Below are 26,819 nucleotides of genomic sequence, written 5' to 3'. Positions count from 1 at the left end.
ACCTTAAACTTTAAAAAATCTTAAACTTTTTTGGAAAGTTTAGGCTTATGTTCTCCTTTGTATTATAATTTTTATTTGTACTTCATATTTCCAAAGGAAATAGTTTTAATCTCTCACATTCAGTTTTAAAAAGTCAGGATTCTGATCATTAACAACATGCAATAATTCTAATGGTACAGCCTTGCAGTCTTTAGACTTACAGTGTTTAAAAGGCAAGTACAAGAAGCTCTTTATCTGCAGGTTCCAGATCCCATTTCTTTAAAAAGACCCATGACAAAGAAGCAAAGTCCCATTTCTATCTTCCCTGCCAGCAGAAATTCAGCAGTCACAGGAACAGATAATTTTTCCTCCAATTTTCTTTTGCCTCATGGATTGTTTTGCCAAATGAGTTTTATTATTACTGTACAGTACTTTCAAGTTCTGTAAGGTTTTAATAAAACAACATCACGGTGAAAATCTTGAAAAACATTAAAACATAATATGATCAACTGATGATCCCAGAGCTAGTGACTCTTAAAAGCACATATGCAAGAATGCATCATGGATGTAAAGGGTGTGAAAATGCTGGATGCCTGTTGTATATTACAGATATGCGTGCAAATTGGAAGGTGCATCTGTGGATAAGGGCCTAAGTTGTATGTTAAAACAGTAAATACTGAGACTTACTTGAGCAAGTGGAAATAAATCTTTAAGCGCATCATGACTTTAAAAATTCAATTAAAAGCCAGTAGTGTCAGCAGTGGCAACCACTTCAGTAGTTACCTATATCACAACTTGGCCATGCCCAAAGTAGTCACCAAGAGTCAAGGCCAGCTTCTGCATCCTAGTTCCTCTGTTGTTGAAAGTAGGATAAAATGTTAAAGTACAAAATTTTGTTTAAATATATCAGATAATGAATCAGCAACATACAATAAAAATAGAGTAACTGGTTAATTATCTAAGTACTGTAAATCTACATATGAAACCATGTTAAATATCTACTAACTCTGCAACTGCCTCCAAATCTATCTGTACGTTATTTATATAGAGAAAGCACGGTTGCTTCCTCAACAACAGGAAAGTCCACATACATTTTGAGAATTCAGTTTCACGTGAAAATGTTTTCTTTTTGATAGTATGCAATCTTTTAAAAGTTGCAAATACGTCGCAATGTCGCCCATTTACCGCAATCCAGTATCAACATTTTAAGAAGGGACTGGATCTGTTTTCAAATTTAAAAAGTTCCATGTTAGCGTCAGATTGCTGGAAAAACTAATGGCATTTCTCCTCGGAGCGCTCATGATGATTTTTGTGCTTATTCGAGCAGGGTGGGGTACTCTTGTCATAACAATATTACAGCCCCACGTACCCACACTTTTCTACCAAGGAAGGGCTCACTTCCGCTTCGGGAGGATTGCTAGAAAGAACCGGAAGTCCGAAGTTCGAGATTTGAGGCTCGGAATCGGGCTGGCCCTGTTTATCACGTGACCACACGCAGCGCTAGCACGTCTAAAGGCGCATTCTGACCGCTTGGCGCATGCGCTGATAGAAGCAAAAGAAAAAAGTCTCCTTCTTCCGCCTGTTCGTTACCCCGGTATCTCGCGCAAGAGCTATCATGGCGGCCGGCCCCTTCGGTCTGCTCGGGATAGTCTTAGTGGTAGTGGCAGTGTTTCAGTTCCCCTCGCGTTCGTGGGCTTCGGAAACGACCGGCGGTAGTGGCGGGGATGCTCTGGGCGCCGGTGAGCGGTTTAAGATCGAGGGTCGCGCGGTGGTGCCGGGGGTGAAGCCCCAAGACTGGATTGCGGGGGCCCGAGTGCTGGTGGACGGGGAGGAGCACGTCGGCTTCCTCAAGTGAGTAGCAGCCGCGGCGGCGGTAACCCTCGCTTTTCGCCCAGCCCCGCTCTGCCTCTGCGGACCCCGCCTGGGGTGCTGGTGCGGGAGGGCCCGCTCCCGCTGCGGTCCTGATCACCCTACCAGCCGCGGCCCGAGTGCGAGGAGCACGTCGAGGGCTGGTGTCTAATTTGCTCTGGATCCTCGCCTCTCTTTCGGAAGCCCCGGGAGGCTGGCCGCGATTTGTAGTTAGAGGCGTCCCGTAATGCTAAGTTGGGCGAGCTCCAAGGAGCAAAGTAATTTCGGAAGCAGAACGGCCTAGGCGAAGGCAGGGCTCCTAGTCCTTTTCCCCAGGGTTAGCATCACTGACGCCTTTGCTAAAAAATACTAAGCAAGTTTGCACTTAATTAGTACCTGAGTGGAAGACTACCAGAAAATCCCACGGTGGTAGGCGGGGAATTGAAAGAGGCACTAGCAAGCCACTTCTCTGTTGTTGCCAAGAAAACAATATGGTTGTGTCCATGGTGTCTAGCTTGAGTCGAGGGAGGTTTCACCTTGAGAGGCAGCAGGATGTAAATGGGAGTCTGGATGCTGAACTGGCACTAGGGAGACTCTGATTCCAATCCATCCTTAGTCGTAGAAGCTCAAGGAGTGACTTTTGGCCAGTCACTCTTTCAGCCCATCCTAACCTACAGGATTGTTGTGGAGAAAAGTTGGAGTAGGGAGCTCCGAAAGGAAAGGCATGATATAAGTTGTAACAAACAAAGCTTCCTGACAAACAAAAGTACTGGAGGTGATTACCCATTGCTATTTTTTTCCATCTTAAAATCTTATACCAGAGAGCAGGCTGGGGGAAAGCTAGTCTGGGCAAGGTCAAGGTGGTTTGGCCAATACAGTTCTTAAAGCATGTTTACTGTCACAGTTTATGGTTTGGGTTGTTTCTTGAGAAGATCACAGCTTTCTCTAAAGTTATTTGTGCCTCATAAAACATGCCTCTCAGTCTTTCCAGTTTGTTTTCTGCTCTAAGAATAAACTGCTCAATATCAGATATCCTTGTGTTTCTGATCTGCAGGTTTAAGGGGCACACACATACTCAGCTATATGCAAATGTTAATTCCATCATTTTTTAGATATACATCTTTATTAAACCTTGACGTATATATTCATGTGTCCAACCATTTTTATTATTTTTCTTGATGGTAAATCAGAATTGGACCAAAAATTAGTGTAGCATCAATGTCAGAAATTGAATTTGTGGTATCCTTAAACAGTATATTGATGGGGAAGTTGTCCTTCCTGCTTTCTCCCTTATACCCCTCCCCCCACAGAAAGGCAGTTGTGTTTAAGGGGTGCATTTTAAGTGCTCAGTGTCTTTTATCAGAGCTCATAAGAGACTCCAACTTTCTTTTTTACATTCTGTGTTGAAATGCTAACACAACTTTTCTTATACCAATAAATTCCTGCAGAGTAGAAGTGCATGCACACAGAATACATGTTGCCTCTGATAATGGGAAATGAACACATTCCAAAGGGATTTCTTTAAAATGAGTGGTCAACCAAGTAGGAAATGTGGTTGAATTTAAATAAGCATAAAGTGATGCACATTGGAGCAAAAACTCCTAACTTCACATGTACTCGTAAAGTCAGATGTCTATCCAGGAAAAAATGGTTAAGATTGTAGTGGATAATTCAATGAAGATGTTTGCTCAGTGTGTAGCATCTGCCAACGTTGTAATGTCCTTGTACAAATCTGTGATACCTCCACATCTAGAATACTATGTATAGCTCTGGTCACCACATTGGAAAAATAATATAATAGAGTAGGAAAAAATGTAGAAGATGGCAACTAACATGATTTGGAGGCTCAAACAACTTCCCTACAAGAAAAAGAACATTTGCAATTTTAGCTTGGAAAAAGAATGACTGGACAGGTGGTGGGGGATACATGATTGTAATAATGAAATCATGCATGGTACAGAGAAAGTGGACAGACAGGTTTATTGAAAACTGCCCAAAGAGTTTTGGCTATTTTATTTATTAAAGCTTAATAAATATTTTTCTCCTTTTCTTAAAACAGTGGGACCAGGGGTCATCCAGTTAAGCTAATTGGAAGGAATTTAAAATATATAATTGCAAATAAGCCAACCCTCAAAATTTCAGCCAAAATATCATGAAAAATGTGTCACCCACAGAGAAGCCAATCTAACCATAGTGGAAACTGCAAACTGTTATGTCATCATTTATAAAACCATGTGATTTTAAGGCCATGACAGGCTTTAAAAAAATCTCAGCTCTGGTCTGCAGATAATCCAAACCCAATTTTGGGGGTGTGTTGTGAGATTTGTCCTGATCCAGCAGGGTTGTTTTTATGTTCTTTTACAGCCACTAAGACTAGTAAATTTGTCTATATGCTTTTTATTTTTTAAAAAAGTGCCTGTTCACTTTTGATATTAAAAGTGGCTATATACTTTATTTTTAAAAAAAGTAGAGTGGCTTAGAAATACCAGTAATAAATAATTTTTCTGAATCTCATAGAAGGATTTCTATTTATGTACAATCTGCCAATCAGATTCATTGGATGGCTCCAGTTTCTAGGATGAGCAGGCCAAAACATTCCCCTTATCAACTTTCTCCATGCCATATGTAATGCTTGACTTGCCATTTTTTCTAAGCAAAAAATACTTCCATATTGGAAACAGTCTTCATTGGGGAGATGATCCTTCTCTAAATCATTATGAAAGGTCACATCTGGGAGCCTCTTTGTGCAGTAGCCTTTTTGAGGCACAATAACACCATACATTTGTATAGAGATATTGACAGTTTTGCACTATTCCTTTACTGATGGAAAATTTGCCTTTTTAAAAAACATCACACTTTGGTTTGACTTTTTTCATTGCACCATCTACCCAAAGTCTTAGATCTTTTACATGGACAATCACTGCCAACAAATCCTATCAAAGTATATGTGAACTTAGATATTGATATTATTGAAAGTTTGGCCATTTCATTGCTTATCTGTAACTCCTAATCACTTACGAATTTGTGAAAAAGCAATAGTTCTAATATACAGGTAGTCTTCGAGTTATGACCACTTGTTCAGCAACCATTCAAAATTATGATGGTGCTGAACGAGGGGGATTTACGACTGGTCCACAAAGTTGCAGCTACTGCAGCATCCCTGCAATCACATGATCATGATCCAGGCACTTAGGTGCCCGGCTCACGATTACAACATTGCAGCAGGCCGTAGTCATGTGATCGCCATTTGTGAGCTTCCCTGCCAACTTCCCACAAGCAAAATCAATGGGGAGGCCAGCAGGGAAGATTCAATTTGCTCCCATAAGTTTTTTGTTGACATAGAATTTTCCTTGTGTTTATTTCTAGCTTTAAAGAAGGAAAAGATTCCACTCCAACGATGGTATAGTTTCCCATTTCCTGTTTTGGAGATATACCTGGGGAACAAGTGGGATTTAGAGACAGTAGAAGTGAGGCTCCCCCAGTTTGCTTCTTGTGTGTCTCCTTTATCAGAAGAGGATTAACACCAGATAAACCACAGTAATGGAAAGTTTTACCACTTTCCAAGATGGACCTTTGTGGACAGTTTACCCTCTTAGCTGATGAAGGAAATGGTCTGCAGACCATTAAGTCAACTAGAATGCTTTTCTCTTTTGTTTCACTATCTGTGCTGTTGATTTCTCCTACTCCGTCTAGAGTGGGGATGCTGTAGTGATGGGCACAGGGAATTTTAATTCAGCAATGTCTGGATCAGTGTTCCTCAACCTTAGGAACTTTATGATGAATGGACTTCAACTCCCAGAATTCCCCAGCCAGCCATGGAGAATTCCACTCATCTTATAATTGCCAAGGTTGAGAAACATTGGCCTGGACTATCACAGGCTTCTGCACTTGCTATAATCTAACATTTTAATTCAGATATTTAACTGTTAGATATTTATGCAGTTAACCCAATATACTTCATTTGTTTTCAATTCTAAATACAACAGGCCTTTAGGATAAGTATTCTTTTTATGTAACACATTAGAGATTTTTGCAGCTTGTCTAAGGCCAGTTGGTAATAATTGGTTCTGCTGAGATAGTAAGTGGAATGTTTTATCCTGTATTCGTAACTGCCATGCTATACCAGCTCATTGTCAATTAGGTTAGTAATGAAGAACATTGTATTACTTTATTTATTTATTTATTTATTTATTTATCAAATTTATATATGCTACCCATCTCACTGTACAAGTGACTCTGGGTGGCATTACAAGTAAAAAAAAACTATAACATGTTAGAAAAAATATACAAGTTAAAAACTACAAAAGGTTAAGATTAAAACTAAAAGTTAAAACTACAGTACAGACTAAAAAGGCAGAGAACATCCTCAAGCTACCAACCACCCCCAGTGCTGCAAACCCCCGTTGGGTCCCCATGCAAGTTGACAGAGCCAGGTGTTGATGCCCTTTCAGAAAGGGTCAATGTCACCTCAGGGGGCAAGATGTTCCAGAGGGCAGGAGCCACGGCAGAAAAGGCTCTCCTCCTGGACCCCGCCAGTTGGAACTCTCTGGCCGATGGGGTCCGTAAGATACCCTTCCTGCTGGACTGGGTGAGACAGGTTGATGTAATGGGAATGAGATGGTTCCTCAGGTAACCTGGGTATGTTTCTCAGGTAACGTATTACATGTTGGCAGGAGTTATTTATATTTATTTATATATCAAATTTGTCACCACCCATCTCGTTAAAAAGCGACTCTACAATACAATATAAAAGTAGTCTTAAATAAATAATATATTCTAAGAATTGATAGTAATCGGCAAGTATTAGGCTCAGGGAGCATCATCAGGGCACCAGCCACCCCCAGGTTTGATTAAAACTCTTATTGCCCCACACAAGCTGGCTGACCTGGTCTTTAGTCCTTTCTGGAAAGCTGGGATGGTAGGGGCTCACTGCACCTCTTGGGGGAGACTATTCCAAAGGGCAAAGGCAATGGCAGAGAAGACTCTCCTCCTGGACCCCGCTAATTGACATTCTCTCATTGATGGGATCAGTAACATGCCCTCTCTTCCTGACCGGTTGGGGCAGGTTGATGTGATGGGGGTGAGACGGTCCCTCATATAGCCTGGACCCATGCCATGTCATAATCTTATTAACACTGTGATTCTAATGCTCTGAAAGCTCTAGACTGTGGCTAGTTTGTCTGATCAAGCAAGACTTTCTTATGGTATGTAATCTAAAATGATTGTGTTATCTTTGAAACATTATGTGATAGAGTTATATGTTTGGTTCTTTTTTATTTTATCAGGACAGATGGAAGCTTTGTGGTTCATGATATTCCTTCTGGATCGTATGTAGTTGAAGTTATATCTCCAGCTTATAAATTTGAACCAGTACGGGTAGACATTACTTCAAGAGGAAAAATGAGGTGAACTGTTTAAAATTTCATATTTCAACAAATCAATATATTTTGTAAGTTATGAGATGAAAAGCTTAATTTTTAATATATGCATACTACATCATATTACATTTGGAAAGGTTTTCCAGAAGTTAAGATCTAGTGAGCCAAAAACCCTGGGGCCATTTTGTGTTCATCTTTGTTGGGATACAATATTTGTTAACAAACATTGTAATATGTAACATAGGCTCAGTTCACTTATTAAATAAGCAGTAAAGTAATTCTGGCTTATCACAATGTACAAATCAAGTCATTGTGGCTTATAAAACTTGGTTTATGATTAAACATTGTGTAAACCAGGTCATTGACTTGTTTAATAAATAATGATTAAAACAAATGATGACTTACTGCAGTGTGTTAACCCAGCCATAATTTTACTGTTAAGAATGTATTGATTTGCATGAGGTATCTTACATAGGTGATTTGAACTTATCTTGGATATATCAATGTTAGATATTTAGAAAGGAATAAAATCTAGCTTGTCTGGTACATGGGTTTCTCAAAATCTCAGCTTTAATATTTTATCTGAAAGTTTTATGATACAGTTGAATTGTAATGATCCCTGGTACAGTATCTCTAAAGGTGAAATGCAGTGTCACAGTTAAACCATTCTCAAGCTTCTCTTGAATAAATAACATTGTAGCAAAAAAACCAGAGTTTGGAGAATATAAATGCATACAAGTAGTGCTCGCTTAATGTCCATTTGTTCAGCAACCGTTCAAAATTACAATGTTGCTGAATGCAGGGACTTATGACCAGCCCTTGAAGTTCCAGCCATTGCAGCACCCCTGCGGTCACATGAACAAAACTCAGGCCCACCCTTTGGCCACTTGCCTACCGACTGCTGCCAGCTGCCGCCACCCAGCCTTACCTGCTGCACCCGCCACACTGTGTGCCACTACTGTACCAGCTGGGACCTCCTTTGCACCACTTTCTTTTCTGCTGGTGTTGCTGGGGCATTTTGTGCGTGCCAGCCAGGTCCTCCATTCGTGCTCTGGCCAGGGCTTCTGTTTGTGCCCCAGCCAGGGCCATCTTTCATGAAAGAAGGACCTGGCTGGAAAGGTCCTTCTTTCGTGCTGGTGCAGCTAGGGCCTTCTTTCATGCGCCTGCCTTCCAAAGCTTCATGAGAAGGCTGCACACAATTTGTACAAGGGGTGGGTACGGCCTCAGGAAGAAGGCCTGGCACAGCCAGCAGCTGCCTCTCGAAGGGCCAGACCAGGTGTGCCTCATCAGCAGCCACAGGAAGAAGACAGGGAAGAACAGCTGTGGGTGGCAGGGTCGGCAGGGCCAGTGAGTGCAGAATGGCAAAGCTGGAAGAGGTGGCGGAGTGCAAGGCAGCCAAAGGGGTAGAGAGGCGGGGAGATAGGAAGGTGGGGGAAGTTGAAGAGGAGGCAATCCCTCACCTTACCAAGGCTCAGGACTGGGAGGGACCAAACTGAGAGTGGCTTGAATCAGGGTGGGTCCTCTGCTAACAACTGGTGGGATTTGTTTAACGACAGCAACCAGGTCTTCCGGGATTGCCATTGCTAAGCAATGATGTCATGTGACATTGCGTTTTTATGATTGCATCACTTAGCGATGGAAATTCCGGTCCCAATTGCTGTTGTAACTCAAGGACTACCTGTATACTGAATTGCTGGATGAGTTAGTAGCAGCTCTACATATGGTGCAGAGTTCCACTGAAGTAAAATAATTTAGAATGCTGTTCTAAGAACACTTACCTGCAAATAAGCAGCATTTAATATAATTGCAAGCTCTTCAGTGGAAATGCGTTGATGTGCATAGCTTACATTTTCACAGGATTTCTGTTACAAGTGTAGAGGTATTAATAGAGAAAAATAACAAACTAGCATAATTTGTTGCATTTAATTGAAAAATCTATAGAACACACTTTTAAATCTGTTCATTCAGAGCAAGATATGTGAATTATATCAAAACGTCAGAAGTCGTCCGATTGCCATATCCTCTTCAAATGAAATCTTCTGGGCCTCCTTCATATTTTATAAAGAGAGAGTCCTGGGGATGGACAGACTTTTTAATGAACCCCATGGTATGTATGGAATCATGTAAACATAAACAAGTTTGCCATAAACTTGTAGAAATTAGATATTAAACAAGTTTTACCTTTTTTTTTTATTCTATTGCATGTCTTAATTATTGTGTATTTTAATTATTCAGAAGTTTATTTGGTGATTTTAGTGTGTTGTAAGCTGCCCTGAGAAACCTGATCTTGAAGGGTGCCATGTCTATGTAAATAATAAACATATGTTTTCTAGAAGGTAATGCATGCAATAGATACATTCACTTTCAGATAAGTAGCTTTAAGATTGACAGAAAATATCTTTTGAGAGTTAGATGGTTACATCAGCTAAACAGGGATTTCATTGACTAAGTCAACTGGAAGAGTCTGCAGTAGTCCTGAGGCAATGTAGGCATATGCAAATTCTAGACACTTTTATTCAAAAATAGATTTCACTGAGTATGTCTAAGGTTGCAACTCTATCATTCTGTCTGTCAGATAGATAGTTTTTGCAAAAATAATGTATCTTACATTGTGTGGCATATAAGTAAATATTGAAGTAAAGCTGCTGGAGCATAAATATTGAATATAGTAACTTAAATGTATAAAATTTTTAACTTGGCATTTTAATTAATATTGGACAAAAGTGATTATGAGAAGGAGAACATGAAGGTGAGGTACTATGTCAACCTAAACCAGAAAATGTGATTAATGTTTCAGGCAGGCTTAGTGGTTCTTGTTTGGCAGAACAGTAATCAGTATGTAAATTATTCTTGCTTTCATACATGCAATAGGACATGTTAAATTGATAACCTAAGCTAACTTGGAAACAGATGTTTCATTTTGTGTGTGTGTATTTTATATATATATATATATATATATATATATATATATATAAACAAACAAACTCCATTGGGTTGAGGAACTAGTACTTACTTTATATACAAACTGTTGTTTAGAACCATATTCTTTTAGCTTATAAAATCTGGTAGGAGTTTATTTTTTGCTAGCAAGAGTAATCAGTATGTAATGGGATTTCTCAGAGTAATTAACAAAAAACTGTTGTTCACTTTTAGGCACACACTGGCTACATTAATCCTTCCCATGCTTGAACTCAGATGTACTTCAGGTGTTTGTGAAGTACAAAAATAAAACAAAACTCTATACTATTATAAATTTAATCATGTCTTAGAAAACCTGATTATAATTAGGTGTTTGGACTAGGTTGGTTTCCACAAGATAACTTGAGAAGCTCTTGATTGGTTGGTTATGTGCTATCAATTTGATGTCAACTCTTGGTGACCACATAGATAGATTTTCTTCATGATGATCTGTCCCTAATCTGGTCTTTCAACAGTGCACCTATCACCATTGTAACTGATCCCATCCATGTTGCTGCTGGTCGTCGTCGTCTTCTCCTTCCTTCTACCTTTCCCAGCATTAGAGCCTTCTTCAGAGAGCTAGATCTTCCATAATGTGTCTGAATTAGGATAGTTTGAGCCTGGTCATTTATGTCTTGAGTGAGAACTCTGGGTTGATTTGTTCCATTTTGTTTCCTGGCTGTCCACAGTATTCTGAGGAGTCTTCTCCAACACCAAAGTTCAAAAGCACCAATACTCTTTCTATCCTGCTTCTTCAAAGTCCAAGTTTTGCTTCCATAGAGCATGACAGGGAATACCATTGCTTGCACTATTCTGATCTTTGTAGGTATACACACATCCCGGTATCTTTTTCAGTGAGTAGCTCTACTTGTTCTTTACATATTAAAAGTGACTACAGAATTCAGCAGGGAAACTGATTACAGATAATGAGCTCATAATGAAATCAATCTGCTAGAATCGGAAGTCATATAATCCAGTGCTATTACTGAAGACAGGAACACCAATGCAAAATTCAGTAACAGGATATTTGACAAATGGCCATCCAAACTCTTCTTAAATTCCTTCAACGAGAGCCCCCAAAGTTCTGAAAAAAATTGTTTCACCATCAAACAGCTCTTAATATTTTATACTGCTGCTTCAGTCAAATTAATCTTTTTTATTATTTTTTAGAGAAAATCTGCTGTTACAATGTCTACTGTTTGATGGTAGCCCTTCCTTCCAATGCCACAAAGAATAAGTGTGCTTTTGCTCATCTCCCATGACCTATAATCCCATGAGATCTGTAATCTCAATGGTTACTTAGGACACATGTTGACAAATGTAATTTAGATTGGTAGTTTCCTTTTCTCAGTCCTAAAGGATCATACAAGGCTGTATCTTGAATATTTCTGATCACCATAATTTGTTGTGAAAGGGTTTATGGTTTTAGCTGACATCAAACAATGTAATCATGGTCAACTTCCAGGTGAATTCAAATTAGTCATATTCAATTTATGTTCATGACTTCCTTTTTGATTGTTCACAAAACAACTATGGTAGTTTTGAAGTTATATAAATATTCCAAAAGAGGAGTCATTCATTTGAAGCATCAAATGATTTTTAAGAAATTAACAATACTTTTTGAATTTCTTCTCTTTAAGGTTATGATGATGATCCTTCCATTGCTAATCTTTGTATTATTACCAAAAGTTGTCAATACAAGTGATCCTGATATGAGGCGGGTGAGTAAGCTTTGCAAAAGTGAAAATTGCAAATACTGAATCTGGATAAACCAAATACATAGATACATATAATATACAGAATCAGGAAAGGGTCTTAGGTATAGTAATGAGTTTTTGGTTTATTGCTATAATTGAAATATAGTTGTGAGCTTGAAACTTCAATAATACAAGTAATTCAGAAATTATTACTGGAAAATAGGATTTTAAGAAATATAGAATAATTTGTTCCATATTTTATGTGCAGTCTCAAAACAGCTTGTGAAATATAGGATGAGCTTGAAGAGAATGGAGAGAATATAATGTAGTAAAATGAGGTATTTATTTATTTACAGGACTTATATGGCCGCTTATCTTATAAAATGATTCTAGGTGGCTCACAGCATCCATTAAAACATAGCTGAAAACAAAAATATCCGTCCCCCAGGCACCAGACTAAACAGCTTTCCATCCTAGCCCAATGCTGGGGAAAACCAAGTGTGAATAAAGCTGTTGTGTTTGAGTATGTATGTGTTGGATAATCTTAGTTTCAACAGCATTGTGTTCCCATCTACACAAAATACTATGGTGTGCTCTGAATCTCAAAATCAAATCAAAACATTCATATGAAAGAATTAATTAATGCCCTCTCATGTTATGATTCAATGGGAAATGAGTTTGGAAAGCATTTATTTTCCAAATGGGGTAATCCCATATTTCATCAAAGCTTATTTGGAGGATATTAGCTTTTACTCATTTGTCATCAATAGAGGCATTTGCTGCCTAAAATTTCTTGTTGCTCCTATTAGGAATTAGCATACCCTTTTTTGAATATGGGAGCTCTAGTAAACATTGTTTATTACAGCAAAGTCCTGGACAGAACTTGTATGTCATTGTATGGAATGCTGAGCATGTGTGCACTTCACTACTATGACTTGATTTCTTGGACTGCTCTGATGTTGGATCAAGAGCCCTGCTATATTCACTGTAGCAATTTATGCAGCACTGATTTGTAATGAAAACATTTTAACTAACCTTGGTTAAAAAAATTCAGTTTCCATACTGAGTGTAAGTCTCTAAAACTTTTTGCCACATTATGCTGTCCTCTCCTTCTCTTCATTATTATGATTAAAGCAAGAATTCACACCCTTTTGATAAATTCACAGTAATAGGAAGTTGAAGTATGATATTTATTACATTATTTTAATTCATTGTCCTTTCACCATGCATTATGCCGAATAGCGGAGGGCTAGAACAAAATGGAGACTCAAGGTGTTTACTAAATCTTCTACATTTAGTGGTGTTTACTGTGTGCCTTTGGCTGCTGCTTCTGGGGTTCAGTTGGTATTAATTTTTATTTCCTCTGAATGACCTCTGTCTTCAGTAGTTCTTTACAGGTGTCAGGTTATTTTCAAGTTACGCCTATTACACTCCAGTCTAGATCCTGAGGTGTCCTAATAGTCAGTGATTATGCTTGGGTGATATTCCTCTGCTCACTTGCTTGAAGAAAAGCTGTAAGAAAAAAATAACACTTAGAATTGAGAGTTTTCACTTTTTCAAAATGTATCAGAACCAATCTTGTCCTGTAAGGCTACTTTAGACATGGTTTTTTAATGCTTTTTTGCTTTTAGTAGTTTCTTTCCTAAATATGTAGCAATTTTCTTTTAAGTTGTTTAGACTGGCTGTATAAAGGAGTCTGTAGTGGGGGTATATGGTAGAGAGCAACTGCAAACTATAAAAATCCACTGTGTGTACTTTTTTAAATATATGATTTAGAAATGGTTTTCCCTTATACTTTCTTTTGTTTGTATATATTTAGGAAATGGAGCAATCCATGAATATGCTGAATTCTAACCATGAGCTGCCTGATGTGTCAGAGTTCATGACAAGACTTTTCTCTTCAAAATCTTCTAGCAAGTCAACTGGCAGTAGCAGTAAAACAGGGAAAAGTGGTGTGGGAAAAAGGAGGTAGTTGTTTCTTTTCCTGGAACCACAATTTGCACAGCTCTGTGATGTGGTATCATTTGGATGTTCTGTGAAAGAACCGAAAGCCACTACTGTAACCTTAATTCAGTATGAATTTGGAAAGGATACAACTGTAGCTTTTTAATCTATTTAAGTATCTTGTTCTTGAAATACTTGGGAGCATCACTTCAGTTCTAAAACTCTGTAAGGTCAGTACTGATGATAAGTTAACTCCTTTGTAGAGAATGACATTAAAGAATTTAAATTATGTGCAATATATTAATGATTCTTAAACAATACATCACTGTAAATAATTTGATTTTAAGAAATAGAAAGCATTCTTTAATAATGGCATTCTTTAGTGTATGGTGTATAATTATACATTTGTTAATATTCAGCACAATGAATTACTACGCTTTTTCTGGGAAAGTTTTTCTTTTTTTCCATCAGTTGCAGATGTTTTGTTGCAGCATCTTAGTTTAATTTCCTATTTGATCCATCCCCAAATTACTGTGGCAATTTTTTCTATGGAATGCTTTGAAATTTCTCATTATTTAAGCCTTTTTTAGGAAAAGCCCTCAGTAATAAAGTAAACCCATGTTCCTCTATTAATCTTAGTTTTTTAAAAAAGGATTTCCTAGGCTACCTTGTGTCGTAAGGTTATAAACAGTAATACAGTTCTGTGCTGGAATAACTAAAGAGAGCCAATTGCTTGAGACATAGTTGTCACCACAAACTTGTAATACAAGACTAATTGGGATAGGTTTTCATGTTACTAACATCTGAAGAACAGATACACTTGAATAGTCATTATGCATTGATTAATAGAGTGCAGTATTAATACAGAGCTGATTTGTTTAATGATTAGATTTTAACTCCCTCCCTGTTCTCTACCAAATAACCAAGATAGCTGACCTAGAAGCCTATATCTATTGTATGATTTAATAGTGATTAATAGAAAGTTTCAGGAAGAACAGTGATGTCTAGCTTGTATCTGAGAGAAAGAATTTATTCTGCTTTTAAGTTTTACTGGTAGCTGTAATGCTTGACAATTGGACATACCCATTCAGAGCCAAAAGCCACTGGTTTGCCACAGAAACACCCTTGAGCATAGAGCTAAGTAGCCGTTGCCAAAATAGTAGGACATGGTCCTTTTATCTTGATTCCAGTTCCAGTATCTCTAAGCTTTAGTGTTTTCAGCCACAGGAAAGAACAAATGGGAGGTATTATTTTGTTAAGAATAGAACTTACTTAGACTTACTTAGTCAAGGGGACAGTGCAGAAACAAAGGCAGATGGGAGCTCAGCTTAGTCTTGAATGCAGTTTCCTCATTTCAGAGAGAAATTTGGAATAAAGTCACGTGGAGGGGAGGGTATTTTTTAATCCCAAATGTGTGTGTGTTAAATGCAAAAGTACATCATGGCAGTTTACATTATATGGTCATGGTGTTGCAAAATTAATATATAACTGCCTTCTCCAAAATATTTTATATATGGTGGACTTGTCTATTATTTCAGAGGGGAATGACTGGATGGAAATTTGGTCTCTTGCACCCAAAGCCTGTCATTTGTTAAATTAAGATTTCATGTAATGAAACACTTTTACTTCTCTCAGGGCTGAAAACATGTCCAAACATTATATGACAGCAAAAACAACATTGTTGTGAGGTGTTGGATTTGATTCTACTGCCCATGATTATAGATTGAAGGATAGGAGTCACAGGAGCCACTCCTTCTGAATTCTGGTACAGAGACAAGTACAGATGTAGTAAGTCACACTAAATAAGCAGCCTAACAAAATGGGATGAAGGGAAATTAATTTGTTGATCAACATGGGTTAGATTTGCTTATCTACTTCAAAATATTTAGCTGTTTTTTCAGTTTTCAGTAATGGATCATTCCTCTACCTCTGATGGACTGCTTTAAATGAAGCAACTATATCAAGGAAGGTTTCTCTATCATATTGGACGCTGGGGGGAAACTATCACTGTTCAAATGCATGTAGCTAGAAAACTGTTCTAATTGAGCACTCTCATGCTGCATAAGAAGTTACATATGTTTGTGTAGAATGATAAAAGGTATGAGTGGAAAGGGACTTTATTGGTTATCTAGTCCAAGCCCATGTTTAGCATAGGAATCCATTAAAACATCCCCAATGAGTGGCTATCCAGGTATTATTTGAAAACCTCAGAGGTGTGGGGGAAAGTCCTTCATTGTTCCTGGCAGGCTGTTCTGTTACCTGATGACAAAAATGGGTCTGTTCCTTTTTGAATGTGGCAGCCTTTTAGATATAGACCACCATCCTATTTCCCTTTAGTTTTCTCTTACAAGGGCTTGGTTCTAGACTTCCAGTCATCCTAATAATATCTCCACTGAATCTGATCCAGCTTCTCCATGTTCCTTTTTTAAAAGTGTAGGGCCCATAACTGAACACAGTACTCAAGCACATTATAACCAGCACACAGTGCACTGAAACTATTACCTCCTGTGATCCAAACACAATGCTTTTGTTAATGCAGCCCAAGAATGCATTGGTCTTTTTAACTGTTGCATCATGCATTTGCACATCTTCAGCTGGTAGTTTATTAGTACTCTTAAACCTTTCTCACATGCACTGTTGCCAGGCTAGCTCATCTCAATACTGTACCTACATGTATGATTTTTCCTTCTGAGATGCAGGACTTTAACTTGCTGGATTTGTCCTGATGTTCAAGCTTGTTGAGTTCATTTGGCATTACAGTTTTGTTCTTTAAAATACTAGCTAATATTGCTAATTTGGTGTGACCTGCAAATTTGGTAAGCTTTACTTCATTCCATCTTCAATGTCAAAGCTCTGTGGGGAGACCCATGCAAAATGTTTCTTCAAGATGATGCACAGTTATTTATGAGTATCTCTTAGGTGCAGTTGTTCAATGTGTTATAAATTCACTGAACTACAGTTCTGTCTAGCCCACATTTACCCATCTTGTCATCAGTTGTCCATTTCAAGAGACAGTTTGTGGGTTAGCCAAACAGTTGTTTCAGTTCAAATAGAGATGTGTTAGATATTCTGTTCGTGAACCATTCCATGCATGGGACAATTGGTTTTGGATGATCCAGCCTCAAACTGAAACATAGAGGTTTCAGATGTTTTAGTCCAAATATGGAACAAAATTGGTTTGTTCTAAGTATGGACTGAAACACAGTTGTTCTGAGCAGAAGTAGTTTGGCCTGCAGGTAATGGCATGAAAAAGCCAAGGGACTAAGGAGAGGAAGAATGGGAGGGAAGATATAAGGTGGGCAAACTGGTGGGGTATGTCACTCTGGGAGTCTGTTCTTTGCTGATAAATCCATTGCAGTAGGAGACAGGTAAACAGGCCAATACATTTGTGGTGATGGAGGGAAGGGAAGGGTCTATGAAAATCGCGGGGAACAGGCTGTGCTGTGCTGTGCTGTGCTGTGCTGTGCTGTGCTGTGCTGTGCTGTGCTGTGCTGTGCTGTGCTGTGCTGTGGAATGGTGGGGGGAGAAGGAAGTTGCCCTACTCACCATATAAAAACATTATAGGATCCCTCTCAGTTTGGTTTCTGATGAACTCCAGCAAATCCAAAACAGTCTGGCAGAATTTCAAAACAGAATGGTTTGTTCCAGGTTCAAACCAAAATGTTCTTCCTGTTCTATTCACACCCTGGAACTGGAGTGGTGGTATAAGTGAGACACTGAAAAAAAAATATTTAATCCATGAAATACAAAGTATAAAAAGTAGGTTGATACAAAAAAGTGGAAGTGTCTCATTGCTTTTTAGCATGAATGTTGACACAGTGTTGATGTACCATTACACACAGTTGTGAGTTGGGCAAAAACAAAAGAAGTGATGAAAGCAATTGAAGATGTTGTTTTGGAGACAATTGGAAGCATCTATTCCCAAGAATCCTTTTCTTTCTTAGCTGCCCTAGTGGGAAAGGAAAATTCTCATAGCTTATAATATTGTATCAATCTTCTAATATAATGTGTGAACTAGGCCTACCATGGTTTATTCAAATTATAATTAAAACAAACCTTGACGTAGTGTGCTTGAACCTTACCAGTGCACAACTGAGAAGGACCTTTGTCACAAATTGTGCTAAGCCACGGATTGTTTTACCATGAATGACTTAATAAATTTCAATTGGCTCAGTTTATGCAACACATTAAGCCCAAACCAAACAGGTGATTGTGGCTTATTGTATTATGTCAATGAAACAAAAAGGTGCTTAAAGTAAAGGTTCAATTTTTCTCCTTTGTTCTCTCTGGAATTTCCATCAAGTTCCTCCCCAAATCTAAATGGTTTCCATGTAAGTGTTCTCCCTAGCTATATTCTAATAAAGGCGATTAATTCACATAAACAATTATGGGCAAAAATGGGTTGCTTTCCTTGTCACCAGGACCACACCAGAAGGTCATCTCAGGACCCTTCCAATTTGTTGTGGAACCGTGCCTGCATTCAAAGCATGCTGCTTCTAACTGGTCTGATAATAAATAATTTCAAGCCTTTTTCTGGTGTTCTTGCTTGTGCTTCTTCTAAATCTTCTGATGCTTTAGTTCTTCTCAGTACTGACTCCTTATTCCAGTTGCTGTTCTATATTCAATTTTCCCATGAATTTCATATCATGCTTATATATTTTATTTCATTTTATTTAGTTTATATGCCACTCCAATTCTGAAGAGACAGAACAGCTTACAGCACACTGACAAACAGGACTAATAACAATACAAATTATTTGGAGGCAGTGTGATTGTATTCAGACCCAATGCTATCATTTTGCATCCCAAAGGTCATAGGGAAGAAGTGGTCCAGGTATCTGGGGGTAGGCTGTTAATGTGAAGCAAGCATAGGTAATGGGACTATACTCCCTTCTTAACTCTCATTTCTATATTGGCAGTTCAACTTCTCAAACTGTCCTTGTTTTAAAATCCTGGTCAAACCTCCTGAGTAATCCTATTCCTATGGAGCTTTTAACTACCAATTCAAATTTGTTGACCTATTGACAATTCAGATCCTATTTTACTGTCTCTTAGTCATTTCAAATGATCTGCTAGAAGCCTTCCTTCCATAGCAACTGTTACCAAGTTACTCATGGGGTCTCATGCCAATAGAAAACAAGCCAGCTAGGCATTTGGCCCATTCTCTTAAATTACCAGTTCAGTAGTTGCTTTCAGAATACAAATATTAAAATACACTAAGAAGCAAAGATATAGGACTTCCTTGTGGTCTATCAGAAAGAAAATAAATCATTTTTCTTCTACTGACTCAGAGAAACTCTTCATTTGCATCCTTGGATTTCTCTGTGCTCTGCTTATCAAGCGCCACGTTGCAGGCTGAACGAAGGCTGAAATGGTGATGCATTCGGATGATTGGTGTCCTGGGGGGAAACAAATCAAAGTTTTCCTGTACCTGCATTTGACTGCTGACAAGTTGATACAGCCATCCACTCAGCAGATATGGTCCCAGTGAAGAAAAAGAGTTAATGCATTTGCTGAAATGAACGCTGATCCGTACAGGATTGTGTCACAGCAAACGTATCAGTCTATAAGGTCCTGCAGGATTGTTTTGTTTTTCCTGCATCCAACTTAATAGATCTCAACAGAGAAACCTTGGTAGAAAGAATTGTCACAGAAATTGCTGAATTTGACATGTTTTTAATAAAGCCTATGGAAACTTTTCTGAACAATGCCCGTGAAAAAAGAAACTCCAGCTGTTGGCATTTATCATCCATGAGTTTATTGCATGGGTAGAATCATTGATTTTAATGTTATTTGAAAAAACACAGATTGAATATTTGCTAGTTATGACTTTTGATGATAAATTTCACAGCATAAAATGTTTTCACTGCATGTTTTTCACTCGAGTGCATACAATTTTAAAGCTAATTTTTATTATGCCAATACTGGCTAAGAATAACCGGCACTACTTTGTATAACTTTTAGTGAATTTAACATTTGTTGGCGTCATAACAGGTAAATTCTGAAACTTTTTCTTTTTTTTTGCTGTTAATATATGAAATGTGCCTCAACCTTACTTTTCATAAATAATTTGCTTTAGAGATTATGCTCCAAAAGGGGTAACTATAATAAAACTTAAGACTCAAACGCTCACGTAAATTCTGGTTGTTTCATCCTTCACATCCCCCAGAAGTCTCCCCTAACTTTTAAACACGTACTTTTACAACTTAAATATTATTAAGCCTTTCAGGGCTGCTGCTTTTTCCTTTAGTAAGAAATACTTCAATACACATTTTCATTTGAAGTGAAATCATATTGATCAGTTGCTGCCTGATAACTCTAGACTGTAAAATCTATACATAATTTTTGGCTGACTTTGTCAGGGTTTAGAAACTAAGCCTGGTTTCTCATCTTGAACTATCCTGAAATCCCAGGACTGTAGTCTAGATTGGGAAGTGGAGAAACTTCCCAGAAGAATGGAAATCACTCCTCCACTGTTGCCAAGAAAACTCTGGACAAATCCATGAAGTAACTAAGAATCAAGTTCAGTGTGAAAGAGATTTTACCTGATTTACTTCCATTCCTTGTTGGGCATCCTTTACACTCATAAAGCAATGAGATGCAAAGGGAAGCTTGTTTGCAAAAGACACAAGAGAGAGGAAGGGCAGCCAGTGCAGACGTGGCAGAGAGTTGTCCACATGGTCCTTCCAGGTAAGTATAGGTACTGAGAGTACTGGATGAAGAGCAGCAGAAGGTGGGCAAAGATGTTCTATTTATGCAATTTCTAGTACACACTTGATTTTCTATCAAACTAAGACAACAAGGTATCAAGACGCAGCAGTAACTCGGGTTTCTAAAGGGTCTTTTGCTTGAAAGAAAAGTAATGACTGGATTGTAGCAAAAAGGACAGTAAACTCGTAACTCTGCTGCTCTTTATGGTCATCCATATTTTTGCAGCTCAAATGTGGTAGCCCTTTGTTTACTATGCTTAGGACATAGTTGATACCACCTCAGTCTGTGCAAAATAGCATTACAAGAAGTGATCGATAGATTCATTTCTAGGGTTATCCAAGGTATCTGAATACTAGAAACTCCATCAGTACCCAGAGTAAAAACTGGCAGCATTGGAGTAGTGCTTTCCAAATAGTATCCCCTGAGAGAACTGCTATGAAACCATAAGAAATAAATCATGCAAGGTTTATGTGTCCCTAACATGAAGGTGGCTGCACATTGAATTTCTGTAGTATGCACTGCTCAATTGCCTCATTCAAGCTAATCTCCACCAAGGGTAATACTTCTATGTATCTACATGTTTACATTCACTTGTTCCCAAAGTAAAGATGTAGCAGTATTACCCATTCCCAGAGGAGGCTCTGTCCCATTTCAGAGCATGAATTGCTCTTTGTTCTTGCCTATTTCCAACTGAGAGACATGCCCTGCATGGTGACTCACACAAAATATGCACTGTGGGGGAGGACTTCACTAAGAACTGATCATTCTGACTCATAACACATTGCAAAAGTAAACTGCTTTGAGATAATACATTGGGTTTTCAGTTTTAATTCAGAAAGAAAAGACCCTCAGCTCCCCAAAGTTTGGGAAATACTGAACAGGAGGATATAGGATTGCATGGTTAGTTTAGCAGATACTTCATTGTTGTCATGCCCCTTTTTTGCAGAGCTCATGACTAACCACGATCAATAGGGAATCAGTTGGGTCAGCAAAACCTCCAAGTTAGCAGAAGTAACTGCCAAAATGCACAGGAAGAAAAGGGAATCTCCCTCCACCCCCTTCCCCAAAGAACAATCCAAAATCATCTTAAGAGGGTTGGCAATGCTCAGTGGCATCAGTTCCAAGGGACCACATGGATTGATCCTCTCCAGCACAATCTGTGTTCAACTTGGCCTTTTAGGTTTCTCAGAGGTGCATTTGTTGCTGTTTAATCTAGCTGGTGAAAATGGAAGCTTTGGGCAAGAAAATTTAATTGGAAAGAGATTGAGATTCAGAATTCCTCCTGCATTGATGACAAAACTCCAATCTCCCTAATCTTTCTTGGCAGTATTCTTAATGCACAGGATTGCTTCTCTTTCCATTCAGTAGGAGGCCAATTTATCAAAATTTTAACACTCTTGGATAAAGAACCCCGCCTTCCCATGCAATCTGTGAAACAGCTGCCATTGGAACTGCATATTTGCAGCAATTAATTTGTCCTCCAGCTTCTTACAGGAATTCCAGGCAAATATATACTTACAAAGCTAGTGGTGACACACAAATCTTGCTTTCTTTGCAGTTTGGAGGGATGGTACAAAGTAGCTATAACTCCAGAGGTGCTGAGGGAAATATCTTCCAGATTTCATGCCAAATGAATAGCCCAGAGGATCTACTTAGTGCAAAACAGTCCTCTTTGCAGGATAAATTATTAAAGGAACTTCTAATTTCCATTACTGATGTTCACTTGACAAAGGAGATGGCACCATTTAGTGACCCTGCGAGTAAATGAGGCTATTGCTTTGCTAGCTGCTAAGTTAGATGGCATGGAAATGCCATTCACATGGAGCAGATGCTCTTACATGGTTGTAAATCTTTCTCAGCATAATGGCAATGTGTTTTGAACTGGTATGAAATTAGGGTAGTCCCATGTATCTCAGCAATGGGGAAGCACCAGTTGATGCAAATTTAGCTGAGATGAAAAAAAATGCAGGCAACCTTTCCCATATATAACACATCATATAGATTCCAAGACAGTATGTAAGAATTCTGTTCATCCATGGCATCATCCCTCCCTAGGGAGGGAGGGAGGGAGGGAGGAAAGGAAGGAAAGGAAGGAAGGAAGGAAGGAAGGAAGGAAGGAAGGAAGGAAGGAAGGAAGGAAGGAAGGAAGGAAGGAAGGAAGGAGAGAGAGAAAGAGAGAAAGAAAGAAAGAAAGAAAGAAAGAAAGAAAGAAAGAAAGAAAGAAAGAAAGAAAGAAAGAAAGAAAGAGAAAAGTTTTACCAATGCAGTTTGACACCAGTTAAAGGGTCACTTTTTTCTACAATTTAACCCATGCCATTTGTAGAATAAAGCTTCATCAAAGATGATCCAATGTTCTTTAAAAACTGTAAGAAATGTGTCTGTACAGTATAGTACAAATAAACAATTTGGTTAATGCAGCTACAATGTACTTCACTGATCCTGAAATGTATTTTTCTGATCCTGTTTTCTAAGTATCATTACTGAGCCCTGGCTGAAAAGATGCACAAACAAAACAGGTACATTACCTGGCTGTCTCCTTTAAGTTACAGGAGCAGAAAACCTCCTTATGGTCTCATATAACATATTCACCTGAGCAATGACCTACCTGGAACTTCACCATGGACCGAAGGAGGCAGGGAATCTTGTTGACTTTTTATTACATACATGTATAAGTATTATGTATCATGAATGCCCTTACTCTATAGTCTACCAATAGTATAGCATCAACAGAGACCCATTAGTAGCCAGGCCAGCCAAAGGTCTGCTTTAAGGATTCTAATGAACATTTTATATGTACTTCAGTTGAACTAGCCCACCTAAATTCATTTAAGCTGCCTTATCTATGGAGTTATTCATGGCTTCACGTTTATGTTACTCCAACATTCACCCTTGATTGGTATCTGAAATGGCAAATTGAAGGCTTAGTGTTAATGTGGTATTGGCTACTCATGCTTCCTTCTCCCTGCATGTTGGACGAACTGAGTGCAGTTTCATTATTTTGGCACTCCACTGATGATTATAGAATGGCTTACAATTTGTTAAAAGCATAGTAGGGAGATACTCCTGGCTTACTGGAATCAAGGCAATTGATGTTTTTCTGAGCAAAAGTTCTTGTTTCTTTGTTTTTATGAGAACAAAGCAGAATTATTTTAAAAAATCTATTTTCCTGTGTGTTCCTAAGCTGCTGTAAAATCAGGAAATAGCGAGTTCTACAACTGAAATAACATCTTCTGCAATGCCCAGCTGTTGTCTGACTTGGCAGAGAAACACTGTGGCAAGGATGTGCAGCTTGTGTTTACATTTGTTCCTTGTGGGGCTGTTTGGGGAAAAACTGGAGACAGACCCAAATAGGCTCTGTGGTTGGTTTTCCAACTTTTCTTAGGAGACGGCTTTTTAAACAGATTCGGGCTGTATCAGACCCGTAACACATGAAAAAAGGGGGCAGGGGTTTGATTGCACAATTGCAGCCACCAGCTTAACCTATTTGACACCCTACCTCCTGACAACCTTGTACTGGTCCCTGGTCTCTTCCTCCCACTCTCCTTGCAGGTACAATTTGGGTTGGATAGGATTAACCTCAGCCTCCCAGCTTCTCCTAGCTGACTTAATCAGTTACCTGCATCCCTTCCTTAGCCTTTCTTCAGACTTGGCACAGAGTCTTTCCTCTGGGCCTTGGTTCTCTTGATTTCTCATGGTCATTCGGTATGGCCAAGCTGTGGGGCAGAATTACAGCTGAATTCGTAAGCTGTGCTCCAAGCCAAGCTCCAGGCAGAATCACTGCTGAAAGGAACCTACAACCCTTTTTCTTCTCCTGACTCAGGCTGCTTACTGCTATTCTCTTGATAGACCTCAGTAGGCCTTGTCCCTGCTGCAGTTCTGACATTAACTTCACTTCCTCATCATTACTGTCATCTTCTGCCTTCTTCTCCTGCTAGCCCACATCTTAGTCTCAGTTAGCCCTTCCTTTAATCCTTTGGGCTTGAGTTGGGTGAGATAGCACTAACCTTACTGGCTATGGATGCAGCCCTACTGGTGAAAAAGCCAGGGTGTAGCCCAAATAGCCAGCTGCAGATGCAGTGCCATCCTCCTAAAGGCTGGTCTGGGCCAGGGATGGCAACCAGAATCAACCCAGGTAAGTTGGGGTTAGACAGCTCAGGCCACTCTGGTGAGGCTGAGTGTACCTGGAGGTTCAGTTTTCTAAGCCTTCCTGAAGCTCAGGAGCGAAGACCCAGTCCAGATCTCTAGGGTTCTAAAGGGCAGGCAGTGCCACAGATACATTTACTTTTTTGATCTCCCCCAAATCTGCCACAGGGAAGAGGCTATAACACCCACACCTAAGATGAGTGTACCAGAAGGACAGGATTCTCTTGAAACCAACCCGCAGATACCTGGGTGCCAAGTCATATAAGGCTTTGCAAGTCAATCCCAGCATTATGAATTGTTCCCAGAAGCCAACTGGCAGCCAGTGCAGTGGCCACAACACAGGTGCTTTTTCCTGACTCAGCTGTATCCTAGCCATTAAGGCTAATGCAGTGGTATATTCCACTGAGACAAATTTCTCAGTCACACATTAGGAGCTAAACGGGCAACTTGAAGAGAAATCAGTATCAAAAGAAGGAAAGAGAGGGGTTGTTTTGTTTTGAAGAACCTCAAGCTACATACACAGTAACAAGGCACAACAAGCCAAGCCAAATGCCAAAATAGAGGGTAATTCAGAAAGATAGTCAAATAACAGGCCCAGGGTCTATCAGTAACCAGTAGTAACACCAGCAGCAGCCAGAGTGGATGAATTATTTCCAGCAAACTGCCACCTGTAAGGGTTTAATACTCCACACTGAGCCCACTCCCACCACACTATGAAGAGCCATTAATCCACCTGCAGCAGCTCATCTGTTCTCTTGCCAGGACTTCCAGGCTTCTGAGCAAATCTGGCACTTCTGCACTGTGCAGCCTTCTGATGTCGTTTTCTGAGTCTGCATGATGGAATGCTTCGATGAAGGCCACGCTCGGGGAGATAAGCATTGCCTTAGCCCCCAGCAGGAGGGTGGGAAGGTTAAGAAGATGAGACTGGCACCACCCTAAGAAATTTGCAGGGTTTTGTTTGCTGGCTTGAGGAGTTTAGATTCAGTCTGGCAGGATTCTGTCTGTGGTTGGAAGCTAATAAAAGCTATCAAACTAGACCTGTACTGTCTCGTGGAGTTCTTTGGGCTGAACCTGACATCAATCCTGCCAGACTCTATCTAAACTTATCTCCCCGAGCGCGGCCTTCATCGAAGCATTCCATCACAGTCTGCAACTTTCCCAAGGGCTGGGAGGTCTAACTTTCAGATCAGGGTCAAGGTCACCTGGTCCAGACTGAAAATACCATGACGTGGAAGGCTCTGGCGGGGCAGAAACTGGTTTCATGGTGTCAGGGATGTTGCAACTTGGAACCTCTGGGGATTTTGACTCCAGACATGTTGGAAGATATGCCTTCAGCCAGGGGCATGGCATGTTATATATGAGTTGTGGTTATCATCCACTAATACATGGCCTGCTGCACTGTGCACAAATGTAGTTTCTAAATAATCTTCAGAAGCCACCTCACTGCAATAATTTATCTGGGAGGGGAGATGCATGTAAATCACTGTGGCCATAGCCTCCTCCAGAAAGGTCTGCAGCTGGTGCATAGACAATGCTCCCTAGCCAGAGTTTCCACCTGCATATCAAGTAGCAGCCATGAGTCTAGGAAAACCCTTCAAGTCACAAGACCTGTTCTTTCAGAGGGAGTACTATCCCATCCAGTGTGCCCCATCCAGGGTAATCACTGGAGCAATTAGAGAGCCAGACAGTTTCGGAATGAACAGTAACTCAGTTTTGCCAGGATTCAGCTTCAACCTATTTCTCTCCATCCAAGTCCTTTGAGCCTTCAGATACCAGGTCAGAACTTTGCCACATTATTGTCCGTTCCTGGATGGCCTCATCCAACAGCTTCATAGAAATATTAGACAGCAGGAAGAGAGAGAAAAGAGAAAACTCTGTGACACCCCTAATTGGAGTGGCAGATAGGTAGACCCCCCCCCACTCCCCCGCCACTCCCCACCCACCCACTACCACCAATTGCAGAACCATTGTAAAAGGGTGCCTCCAACTCCTAACCCTTGCTGGTAGCCCAGAAAGAGATCATGATCAGTGGTGTGATCGAGAGACCTAACAGATCAAGAAGGAGCACATTGTCCTCATCCAAATTCTGTCACAGCTATCTAACAGTGCAACTGATGGGGTTTCCATCTCATGCCTAAACCTGAAATCTAACTGATATAAG

The 26,819-nt window shown here is 39.5% G+C and overlaps 1 protein-coding gene across 1 annotated transcript; it reads left to right on the top strand.

The window, feature by feature from the left end:
• The first annotated feature begins 1,523 nt into the window (after positions 1-1,523).
• Positions 1,524-19,412, top strand: EMC7 (ER membrane protein complex subunit 7). Its single transcript, XM_007423980.3, has 5 exons — positions 1,524-1,830; positions 7,113-7,232; positions 9,174-9,312; positions 11,804-11,884; positions 13,680-19,412. Exons 1-5 carry the CDS (start codon positions 1,595-1,597, stop codon positions 13,830-13,832), a joined length of 729 nt encoding a protein of 242 aa, XP_007424042.1. The 5' UTR covers positions 1,524-1,594; the 3' UTR covers positions 13,833-19,412.
• The last annotated feature ends 7,407 nt before the right edge of the window (positions 19,413-26,819 follow it).

The sequence above is a fragment of the Python bivittatus genome, unplaced genomic scaffold, assembly GCF_059951505.1.
Source record: "Python bivittatus isolate LINGU-HERP-01145 unplaced genomic scaffold, Pbiv_v1 ctg000480_np1212, whole genome shotgun sequence".
NCBI classification, from domain to species: Eukaryota; Metazoa; Chordata; class Lepidosauria; order Squamata; family Pythonidae; genus Python; species Python bivittatus.
This window is presented reverse-complemented; position numbering and strand designations above follow the sequence as displayed.

What these genes read in the sequence shown, in the direction of transcription:
- EMC7 (XM_007423980.3), top strand. Translation starts at nt 1,595, where the DNA reads ATGGCGGCCGGCCCCTTCGGTCTGCTCGGGATAGTCTTAGTGGTAGTG. An exon ending in ACTTCAAGAGGAAAAATGAG is followed by an intron (nt 7,233 to 9,173) that starts GTGAACTGTTTA and finishes CTGTTCATTCAG; the next exon opens with AGCAAGATATGTGAATTATA. An exon ending in GTGATCCTGATATGAGGCGG is followed by an intron (nt 11,885 to 13,679) that starts GTGAGTAAGCTT and finishes GTATATATTTAG; the next exon opens with GAAATGGAGCAATCCATGAA.